The 12,524-nt window shown below is 35.4% G+C and overlaps 1 protein-coding gene across 1 annotated transcript in view; it reads left to right on the top strand.

The window, feature by feature from the left end:
• The window catches only part of NHLRC2 (NHL repeat containing 2), a 52,319-nt gene that overhangs the window by 2,946 nt on the left and 36,849 nt on the right, over positions 1-12,524 (top strand). Inside the window, exons 2-3 of the mRNA XM_003787152.2 lie at positions 687-839; positions 10,590-11,045. Coding sequence (XP_003787200.1) covers positions 687-839; positions 10,590-11,045 — 609 coding nt within the window. The remainder of the gene's footprint in view (positions 1-686; positions 840-10,589; positions 11,046-12,524) is intronic.

Here is a 12,524-nt window from a genome sequence, read left to right as displayed (position 1 = left end):
TTACCCAAATCTGAACATTTCAGCTGCTTCTCTTTTATGAAATTGACTTAGGCATTTTGTATGTCTGTCCTTACAAATATAATACATTTTGCCTTTTTTTTTTTTGATGTTTAATCATGTCTGTTTTTAAGCTTGACCTTCATTCTCAATAGCCCATTTATTATTTATGCAATTAGACTCTCTTAATATATGAATATTTCCTTGATTTTTTTCCCCCGAGTGTGTTGCTCTTACCAACTTTTACAGACAATTATACTATTTTTGAAAGAATTTAGTCGCTTTTTCTCGCCAGTTTTGCCAATTGCATTATAATAGTAGTTTTGCCATCCTCTACCCTTCTGGCTCCCCTGCCCCTACCCCATCCTCTTTTCTTTCCTTCCTCTTTGGGCTTTTAATGTCAACAAATTTGTGTTCTTGGTCTTTTCCTTCAGATCATAAATACCTGTTTTGTCACAGTCATGAAGATACATCATGTCTTTTTTTATTGGTAGGAAACGGTGGTCTTAATAGTAACAGAAAAATCAATTCAACTGCCACAGCCTTTATATAGTGCTAGCAGCTTCTTAGGGTGTTTGACTGTTTACACTGCTCTTAGAAAAAAACAAGAGTTCGCTTTTTAATGTACAGTTTTAAATAAATTTTTGTCTTTCCTTTAATCATTGTTACTTGTTTTGTGTAACTTTCAGGATTAGAGTGGCTGAACACAGAAGAGCCTATTTCCATCTATAAGGATCTATGTGGAAAAGTCGTCGTCCTTGATTTCTTCACCTACTGCTGCATCAACTGTCTTCACCTATTTCCTGATCTCCATGCGTTAGAACGGGCATACTCTGATGAAGGTATCTGCTCTTCCATTTGTTCCTTGATTTCTTCACCTACTGCCACATCCACTGTCTTCACCTATTGTCTAATTTCCATGATTAGAACAGGCATACTCTGATGAAGGTATCTGCTCTTCCATTCGTTTCTAACAGACAGTCCTGGCATAGGCATTTGAAGAGTAGCTGACTGATTTGCTCATAGGAGAGAACATTTGGCAAGACTTCAGTGATTCTAAAAGTAATCCCTAATCTATGAATTAAGGACTCCATGTACCTTTTCATGAAGGGTTCATAATGATTTTCCTCTAAGGAACCAGCATTTAGTGTACAGTTTTTCTCTGAGAATAAGGGCATACTTTTTTTAGGATCAGGTATGTAAAAAGAACTTCTTGTATGTCTGGGCTTATCTAAATTTGTTCTGTGAATAAAATGATACTTATGACATAATTTTATGCTCTTCTCATTGTGATATAAAGGTGTAAAGTGCCCATTAGGAAATGCGATTAGGCTTCCATTAATATCCAGTGACATCAACTATAGTGGAATGCAAAATGTTACAACAGATACTCTTTCTTTGACCTTGCTTCATTAAAAAACGATTTATTACAGCTTATGTTTTTCAAAGCACAGTAGGAAATCCTCTTTTATGGTATTATAAATTCTAAAGATATAAGATTACACTTATTTTTCTCTGGAAGTTTGAGAAATTATCAGATTTTTCTCTTATCTACTTCCTAAAAAGAAACTATAGGGTAAGTGAAATTAATAAAGGTTCCACTTAGTTAGGTTTAAATGAATTGAAGCCTTGGTTTCGGAGTAGATAAAAGAGACAGCGTCACTGATTTGTGAAAGTAAAGATGGAAATAGAATATACCATGCAAAAATAAAGGGTATCCTGAAACTTAGCTTAGAAAAGGAGTGAAGATAAAATCTTCAGCACAAAGGGGGATCTTTTGCTGCTTTTAAGTTGTAGCAAATTGTATCTTAAAATTGCCAATCAAAAGATTTATCGGGGGCTGTGCCTATGGCTCAAGGAGTAGGGCACTGGCCCCGTATGTGGGGGGTGGTGGGTTCAAACCAGCCCCAGCCAAAAACTGCAAAAAAAAAGAAAAAAGATTTATCAGAAATTCAGATATTCCTAGTAGCTGAATCATGTTTTCAAAAATGTATCTTTGTGGATTTAAGAAATATGGGTATCTTGTTATTTCCTAGGTTTTGGATGCCAGTGTTTCTTGTTCCAGCCGTCACATTTATTGAACATATATTATATGCAGGGTATTCTACTAACTGCTGAGGAAATATGTAACAAAGTTGAACCTGAGGAAAAGAGTAACTCGTTTTGCCTAGAAACATTGGAAAAGATTTCTCAGAGAAGCAGTTGAGCTAGCACTTGAAAAATGAGCAGGAGTGCAGCTGATAACGCAAATGAGGCAGAAAGGACACTCCTGGCTGAGGAGGTGTCAGGTAAACAAGCCTGGATACGCAGAAGAGTAGGATTCGTGCTCCAGGAACAGGTAAATAATTTAGCGTGGCAAGATTGTAAGGGTGCCCGGTAAGAGTAGAAGGAGACCAGGTAGATTAGGTAGGACTGTGTGGCGAATGCATTGATAACATTTTTACAAAGTCTAAACCACTTTTTTTTCTGTTGAGGATATGAAGATGGAGATGCTGAAGGTTGTTTTTGGTTTGTTTGTTTGTTTAGCAGAAGGATGACATTTGTGTTTTAGAAAGTTATTACATACTGGGTTAAGAATCCTAACCCTTAAAAGACTATTTGGTTAGTATTGCTTAACCCACACCTGAAGCAAATTCAGTAACTTCCTGGGATGGATCCTTGTAATCTCCTAACAATTTACAGGAAGCATTGTTTTTATAGCACATTGTGACAAAAAATGAAAAAATATTTTTACATACAAACACACTTATGACGAGTCAAATACTTTGTAAATACAGAGAGAATTCCGGGAAGATAAGAGGAAAAGGAAACAACAGATTCTGTCCCCACCTAATCAGCAGTTACACTGACAGAATCTGTCTGATGTAATTGTTTTGAAACTCTGGAGTCTAGAGAAAGCTTTTAACTTCCAAGGGATGGCAATTGTAAAATGTAAAATGTGGGTCATTTCGGTCAGTTTCAGCTCAGCACAGTAGTGGCTCCCCATCTCCCAGCCTCAGCTCCCTGGTGGGCTGCTACACGTGTGTTCCTGGAGCACTTTGCCTATACCTTGCAGGATCCTTGATGAGCAGAATTCTCCAAGCATCAGGGATCTGTGCAGTGATCTGATCACCGGTTGCATCATTTGATTACAGAGGCGCAGACAAAGAGGCAATGGTGTTATTGTTGCACCTTCTGCAACAGGTGCTATCAGCCTCTCTTCCTCTGGCTGAAGTGACGTCCAGGAAATTTAAAGGCCCAGTACCTTTCCCCCCCCACTTCATTTTCCTCTTTTTCCTCTTATGGGAGCCAAGTGTTGAATACCAAGACATTCAATAGCAACTAGGTTCTCTAACAGAGAAACTTATTCACCAAAATGCCAGGGGAAGACACGAGTTCAGAAAAGACCTGAGAAGACCTGAAGTTTTCACCTCAGGGTTCCCTGTGGCACAGAGAGACACCACAACAATCAAAAAAACAAAAATGAAAAACATCAAATGCCTGGGAAGGGGGTACAGTTTCCAGGGTTACCGTATTATTAGATGCTAATGTCTAGTTTTCAACAAAAAATCACAAGGCATACAAACAGGAAAGTGTGGTACATTCAAGGGAAAAAATAAACCAATAGAACATGGTTCCTGAGAAAGACGCAGTGGCAGATGTATGAGACAAAGACTTTATAACTATTTTTTATATGCTCAGAGAACTAAAGGAAGGCATAGAAAAAGTAAGCAATGTATAAACAAAGTGTAAGTAACAATGAAGAGGTAGCCTAAAAAGCCAGAAACAAATTCCAGAACCGTAAAGTACACTAAGTGAAATGAGAAATTCACTGTAAATGTTCCTTTATTTAATGTGCAGGAATATCCTAATAAACCCATTGTACATTGAAAATGTCATAAGTTGGAAGTGCCTTTAATGCTGGCAGCACAGCAATCTACAATTTATGATAGTTTGACTTACAATTTTCCAACTTGATGATGGTATGAAAGCGATATGCATTTAGTAGACACTGTAACCCTATTATAAGTTATAAGGAGCTGCTCAGCTTACATGGTGGGCTTACTTCCACATAAATCTGTGATAAAGTTGAAAGATTGTAAGTCAGACCATCATAAATAAGGGACTGTGGAAATATTCAAAAGCCCGTTTGAATAGGCAGATGAAAGAATCAGCAAAGTTAAAGAGAAGACAATGGAAGTGATTGAGTCTTGAGAAACAAACAGAAAAAAAGACTGAAGAAAAATGAACAGAGCCTAAGGGACCTGTGGAACCCCACCAAGCAGACCATTGTGGCAGAGACTGTTTGAAGAAATAATGGCTAAAAAAGTCCCAAATTTCATGAAAGATGTGAACACCTACATATAAGAAGCAAGTTCCAAGCAGGATGAACTCAGAGAACCACATCAAGACACATTATAATTGATCTGCTGAAAACCAAAGACAGAGACTTTTTTGTTAATTTTTATTTTTAATTATTATGGGCACATATATGCTGTGAATTAATCAAATTAGAGTAACTGGAGTATCCATCCCCTTAGGCATTTATCATTGCTTAGTGTTAGGAACATTCCAATTCTACTTTTTTAATTATTTTAAAAGAAAGAATATCTTAATTTATTGTTGATTATGGTCTATCAAATATTGTTCATTCTATCTAACTAAATTTTTGTTCCCATTAACCAACCCTACTTTATTTCCCCTTCCCCCCTACACTTCCCAGCCTTCTTTAACCTGCATTCTACTCTGTCTCCATGAGATCAGTTGTTTTTAATATTTAACCTCCCACTATGAGTGTAACATGTGAGATTCGGAGAGAAAGAATTTTTTAAGCAGCAAGGAAGAAGCAGTTTATCACATACAAAGGATCTTCATTTCTCAGCAGAAACTTTAAAGGCCAGCAGGGAGTGGGCTAATATGTTCAAAGTGCTAAGAGAAAAAAATTGTCGACCAGGAATCTTGTAACTGGCAAACTGTCCTTCAAAAGGGAGGAATAAAGTAAAACATTCCCAGGTAAATAAGAAATAAAGGAGTTTGTTATTAGACTTGTCCAGAAGAAATGCTATAGGAGTCCTGCAGGTTGAAATTAAAGGACACTAGACAGTAAATCCAAGCCTCTGGAGAAATAAAGACCTCAGTAAAGGTAAATGGTTGGGTATCTATAAAGGCTAGTGTTATTGTAACAATGCTGTGTTACTATATTTTTTGATGATTTAAGAAACTAGCAGTAAAAAACAAATTCTAAAAGCTAGTGTTTATTAACTTCATAATTTTATATTTTATTTTCTGCATAATTCAAGGGAATAATTTAAAATAATTATTTGTATGTTTGGACCCAGTGCATAAAGATGAAATTTTAAGACATCAACAATTGGAAAGGGTAGATATGGAGCTGATAAAGGAGCAGAGTTTTTGTATGTTATTAAAGCTGGCATAAATTCCCGTTAGAGTGTTAATAACTTTAGTAAGTTACATGTAATTCCCATGTTTACCACAAAATAGCTAAAACATAATACACAGAAGGAAATAAGAAAGGAGTTTAAATGTTTAACTACAAATAATCTATTGAACACCAAGAAAAGTAATACAAGAAACAAGAGACGGAAAAGTTCTAAGGCCTGTAGAAAACAAATAGCAAAATAACAGAATTAAGTCTCCTTATCAATAATTACATTAAATGCAAACCTCAGTCAAAAAGCAGATACTAGCAGAATGAATAAAAACATGGTCAAACTATGTGTTGATTACAAGAGACTTACTGTAGATCCAAAAACACAAATAGGTTAAAAGTAAAATGAGAGAAAAGGATTATTCCATGCAAATAGTAGCCAAAAGAGAGCAGCTATATTAGTATCAGACAAAGTAGACTTTAAATAACAAAAGGTCAAAGAAGAATATCCCCAGAGGTGATCACATGTTAGTTCAGTAAGCTGTCACAAAGTTAAATTTTCTTTCTTATAGTTAAATGTCTTCTCTCGTTTGATGTATTTGATATGCTATTTATGTTCTTGAAACAACATGTAGCAGTGTATTTTAAATTCCATAGACTATTCATTTTATCAGAAACCTAAACATGATGCATGGAGTGAGGAAGTACTTTTATTTATTCAAAACACCTTGAAAGTGTCCGAATTTATTAACCAGTTTCCTTTCTCTGTAAAACCTCTTTTATAGTCAGTTTTGTAATAGGGGCCAATATCACTTTCACAGTGGCGTATGAAAAATTACAAACACCAAAGAGTTTTAAAGCAAAAAGCAAGAGATACTTAATAGTAATGAATTGTTATGATGTTTAAAATTCTTTAAGAATGTAACTTTGCCCTGAGGTTGTTATTAAGTCATAATAATTTAGCATATATTTATATTAAACTGACAGGCAAGGTGTGGTTTCCCTTAAAGATAGAACACTTAAGGAAAAGAGAAAAACAGAGGGAAAAGTTAAGGATTCAGCAGATACAAAAGACAACACATACCAATTCCTCCAACAATGCTATTGATAAATGAAACTACCCAGAGAAAGGGAAGAGGGCAGTCTCAAACTAGAAACCCTATCCATGAATTGAAGAGAATAGGAAAAAAGTAGATCACATCTTTCTAAAAACTACTGTTAAAAAAAATTGAAAATGCAATTCAAAGTTGAAATGTTGATAAAAATTCTCTATAATCACAAAATTGACAAGACTAACACCATGCTTCATACTGGATAAAATATCCTCAACTAACATTTAGGAATAATAAAAAAACAATTTGAATTAGAAATTCAAAAACTAAGAAATGGACCAAAAAATGAAGAAATGAGGATTGATTGAACTCGGGAAAAAAATAGAAGAAAAAGTCCAAAATTATATTAGAAATGAAAACTAAATTACAGGGTGAGCAAGAGACAATCAATTCATACAAAAATTGAATAAGGAGTATTAAGGAAAAGGAGGGAAAACCCAGGGAATAAAAATGAACCAAAGAAAGAAGCAAAAAGGTTTAAGAAAAAATGGCTGAATTGGAAGACAAAAGAGGTCCAACATAAGACTGCCTCGTGACCCAGCAAATCTAAACAGCTGGCCAGAACTAAGCTCTAAAATTAGAATCTAAGAAAACTTTCTGGAAGTAGAAGAAACCTTGAGTCTACAGAGTGAAAGGGCCTACCAGGTATCATGGAAAATGGACCCAGAATAGTCCAAGAAATGTCCTGCTAAAATTATAACACTATAAAGATTGAGAGAAAGGAAAATCCTCCAGGCCTCCAGACAAAAAGATGACTTATAAAAGCCATTTGAATTAGACTGGTCTACTATTTATTTTTCACAAATAACAGAGTAAGACAACAGTAGAACAACATTTCAAGAATCTTAATGAGTATAAACCAAGATGATTGTAGCCAACAACTTGTCCTTCGGGAATTAAGGCTACAGAGAAACAGTTTGAATGTCCAAAACTCAGAGAATAATGTGCATATGTACCCTTTCTGGTGATTCTACTAGACGGACAGCTTTATTCAGCCAGGGTGACAAGGGAGACTGCCGTGGATCAATAGAGAGTTTATGCGTGTAGTTGGAGGGCTAAGACCAAAACAAGGATGCAGGGTTTAGTGGATTAGTCATGGTTTGTCAGAGAAGCGGAACCACCAGGAGTAATGAGGAATAATAGTAGATTTAATATAGGCACTTTAATACAACTGTGGAGCTAGCTAAGTGGTCTTCATGAGGCTGTTGCTTCTCTATGCCTCTAAAATCTACCTGATTTTCTCAGTCCTCAAGCATATGTTTTGGTTTGTAGTTAACAGTTACAATAGAAGGATGATCTGTTGAGAATTAACACCTTCATCAGTTGAAAAGGGAAGATGGAAATGAAGTAGCAGAGGAGAACAACAGCAAACTGGAAAGAACCTGCAAGCATAATCTAGAACCCACTGTGATGAACTGGAACTCATGGAAGCTTCCTGTTCCCATAAGGAGGGAAACTGAACTCTTCCCTGCTCGCTCGGGAACTGGAGAAGCTGAGAGAGATCTTCAGCCCTTGCATTCTCACCACTTTCAATTGCCTTGTACACCTTTGCCTATCCCTTTAGTTTTATTCTTTCTGATGCACTTTGTTATAGGTGTTATTTCTTATGTACAGAACTTATTCAAATACTTTCTTGTAATAGATTAGTTAAGCCCATTCATATTTATTCATGTTGTTATATATAAGTATTATAATGTGTTTTAGTATTATGTGCATTAAACTTGGATTCTTTATATGATGCATTTTCTTTGCTATTTTACTTGAACAATATTTTTGATATTTAGAAATGTCTGTATTTTTCTTTATTAATCTTTCTACTTATAACTTTAAAAAATAACAAGAGCAGAATTTGTTGAGATTTTACTATATACTAGGTACTCTACTAAGTGCTTGCACAGATTAGCTCTTGTAATCTGCCTGACCTATGAGGCAATTTTTGTTATTTTTCTCATTTTACAAATGAGAGAGCTTGGAAACAGAGGTTAAGTAATTCGTCCAAGGTAACAAGTGTGTAATTCTTCCTACTCCTGCACCACCTTCACCTTCAGTCCCCAGACAGCCATGACTCACTGGGCTGCTTTTCTTTATGCAGCTCTCAAGGCGTATATATGTGTGTGTGTTTAATCTTTATTGTTCAGCAGTTTGTTTATGATGTGCCTAGACATGGTTTTCTTTGAATTTATTTTATTTGTTGTACGCTCACCTAGAATTCTGTAAATTTATCTAAGCAAATTTTTGGAACTTTGGGTCTATTCAAATATTTTTCTGCCCCTATGGGGTTATTTTTCTGGGACTCTAAGAGCTTTATCATTCAAAACTATTCCACAAGTACCTGAGGCTCTGTTCATTGTTTATTCATAATTCTACCTTTGTCTTCTTTAGATTGGATAATTTCTGTTGAGCTACCTTCAGATTCATTGACCTGAATTCTCTGTCATCTTCCTTTTACCATTGAGCTCATCCCATGAATTTATGGTATTTTTCGGTTCTAGAATTCTTAGTTATTTTTTATAGTTTCTATTGATGTATTTTATCTTTTCATTTATTTCGTATGTGCTTTTCTTTACCTCATGGAGCACACTTGTCTTAGGTGATTTAAAGTCTTTTGTAATTGCAAACATCTCCTTTATTTTGGCATTGGTATCTAATGATAATAATTTCCTTGATAATAAGTCATGTTCCCTTGTCTTTTAAGTGTCAGGTGATTTTGGATTATATGTGGACATTGGAATGTTACGATATGTGAGCTCTGAGTTCTGTTACAGCCCTCTAAGAGTATTGATAGCTTTGTTAGTAGGCACTCAACCCTGCTGGTTCAGATAGGAAGTTCTATCTCATCGTCCATCAGCTTCTCTCCTGTCAACATACTAATTCAGTTCTTAGTTCCCAAGCATTTGCTACAGTTTTTTGGGTCTGTCTCACACATGTGTAAGTGTGTAAAACCAAGATTTGTGAGTGTTAATTCTCAGAAATGGGGAATCACCTTTTTCAGCTCTCTTCCCCTTAAAGTTTCTCCCACATTGTCCAGTTTTCTTGGTTTCTTAGGCCAGAAATGCAGTGAGGTTTCTACTGGCATTTTGGCCACCTGTATGACTCCAAAACTGGGGTCCAGTCTCAGGCAAAGCCAGGAAAAGGGAAATAAAAAAATTGGCACCTCACCCTTAGTGGTTTGCTTTTCCAGGTTTTGACCCCTTTCTATAATCTACTAGCTTCATACAGAGGGGTTGTGTTCTTGGTTGGGTGTTAGTTGTAGTAATAGGAGGAAATGTTGGGGAATTACACCTCCTGATTTATGTGGTTTTATTTGTTCTTCATGCTGGTTTTTAATAAATGTGTTGGGAAAATTCAAATTTACATGATGTGGTTAATACTGAGTTTTTTCTCAGAATCCAGCCTAACATGGCTTACTTTTTTTTTTGTAGTAACTTTTTGAAATAATAAATTGATTAGGTAAAAGAAATAATGTTGTTTTTAGTTTTCAGCAGTTCCAGACAAGGTTTGTTCTAAGAACTACATAGTAGGGATTTTAAATAAATCATAAACCTTTTAGTATGGAATTGTCTTATATTCATCCTCTTAATCTATAATGTTAAGGTTAGATCAGAAAACTTCTGAGAACAATACCCCCCCAAAACAGTCACAGGTCAACTTTGAATTTCAAGTTATTCCAAATGGAAATAACTTAAACATCTTCACGAGAAAAAGACTGTTTCTTTTTTTTTTGTTTTTGAAGCTTTTGGCCAGGGCTGGGTTTGAACCCACCACCTCCGGCATATGGGGCCTGTACCCTAGTCCTTTGAGCCACAGGCACTGCCAAAAGACTATTTCTTATAGCTTTGTCTAGAGAGAGGATATAAAGAGTTTTAATCCTACAAAAGCCACATGAATTTGATCATATGTGTTTTTATAAAGCAATCAAGATTGTCGTAAGATTTAAATTTGTTAATTTATGTGTGTTTAAATTTAGTTGAAGATACTAATGTAATTCCAGTTTTAAACAAATCTGCATACTACTTATATTTATTAATGACCCCAAGCCTAATGCATGGATGATTACCTGCAAACTTTAATTTTAATTTCTTAACATTTAACGTATCATTCTTTCCTTTCAGATGGTCTTCTGATTGTTGGTGTTCACTCGGCCAAGTTTCCAAATGAAAAAGTCCTGGACAACATTAAGAGTGCTGTTCTTCGATACAACATCACCCATCCTGTGGTTAATGATGCAGATGCCAGCCTATGGCAAGAACTGGAAGTTTCCTGCTGGCCAACTCTGGTCATACTTGGACCCCGTGGAAACATGTTATTTTCTTTGATTGGCGAGGGACACAAAGATAAATTATTTTTATATACTTCAATAGCTTTAAAGTATTACCAAGACAGGGGACAGATTAAAGACAATAAAATTGGCATAAAACTGTATAAAGATTCTTTGCCACCTTCACCATTGCTGTTTCCTGGCAAAATAACAGTAGACCATGTTACTAAAAGATTGGTAATAGCAGACACTGGACATCACAGAATTTTGGTCGTTTGGAAAAATGGACAAATTCAATACAGCATTGGAGGTAAAGTTTGCATCTAATTATGATATACAATGTGTTTTACCATAAAATAGTTAAATATATGAAAATAGACATTTATAAGTAAGAACTAATTATAAAAAGGTGATAAGCATTGAATTAAATTTGTCACAAAATTATTTTGTTAATTAATGTATGGTATCTGAATTTACATCTTTCCACTCCCTGATAAAACAAACAAAATACCCAAAAGGCTCTAGTTCAAAAGGAGGAAGTTAAGTTACGGCTTTTAAGTGTATTGTTTATCCCATCTTGTTAAAAACCGCCACCCTTACCTGTGGCATAAGATATATGTACATTTTGGATTTCAGATATTTTAAATGGATGTATTTCACTTTTCAATAAAATATTGCCATATATTTTTAAGACTATAACAGTACCCTATGAACTTGAGATTTAGATTATAAATTAAGTAAGCTAGGATTTACACGTAATTTTACTTTTTTCTTTCTTCCATAAAAACGTAAGCATACTTCTGAATTAGTTTCCTTTGTTTGAGCAGAATATCAGTATCGTACAAATATAGGTCATTTTGTTCTGTATCTCCCTGGTCTTGGATCTAAAAATGCCTCTTGGTTACTGCTACATAATTAATAAAATCTACTAAGGACATTCTGTTAATTCTGCTTATTCAGGCTGAATGAACTAACATCTAACATCATGTTAGTCAAAGAGAAAAGTAATTCATCTCTTTGCTGCCAGTCCTGCATTAGTGACATAAGAAACATTAATTCATGAAGTAAGGGTATCTGAGTTCCTACTGCAAATAAGCTAATCATACTCCCAAGCCCCAATGTTACTCTTAGTATAGTAAGAGTATAGAGTATGTGTTGTGTTTTCTAGTGTTTGTTTTGATTTATGATAGGCATTTATGAGAATTGCTACTCAAAAAGTAGCAGTTTGAATTTAAAGGATTTAGAAGAATTTTTAATAGATTCTATAATTTTCAAAATAGTGTGGGTGAGTGAAAATTCTTTGTTAACAGAGAAACTAGCAGCAAGCTACAATACCCAAACATTTCTAGGAATACTGTTATCTTGTGATATATGAATAGTTATTCTTCAATTTTGTAAAACGAATTCTGCGCCTGTAGTTCCAGCTACTTGGGAGGCAAGAGAATCCCTTAAGCCCAAGAGTTTGAGGTTGCTGTGAGCTGTGAGGCCACGGCATTCTACCAAGGGCGACATAGTGAGACTCTCAAAAAAAAAGAATTCTTTGGTCATATATACTCAGGAAACAATGGTTTGAGATTTAACTGATTTTGTTGAGAGTATCATAGACACCAAGAACTTGTCCAGTCACCAGGTAGGAAGAGGTAGAGCTGGGATTTAACCTAAGTCCACTGGGCTCCAGGAAGAGGTAGAGCTGGGATTTAACCTAAGTCCACTGGGCTCCAGGAAGAGGTAGAGCTGGGATTTAACCTAAGTCCGCTGGGCTCCAGGAAGAGGTAGAGCTGGGATTTAA

Source organism: Otolemur garnettii, unplaced genomic scaffold (genome assembly GCF_000181295.1).
Source record: "Otolemur garnettii isolate 467f Iridium unplaced genomic scaffold, OtoGar3 scaffold00021, whole genome shotgun sequence".
Lineage (NCBI taxonomy): Eukaryota > Metazoa > Chordata > Mammalia > Primates > Galagidae > Otolemur > Otolemur garnettii.
This window is presented reverse-complemented; position numbering and strand designations above follow the sequence as displayed.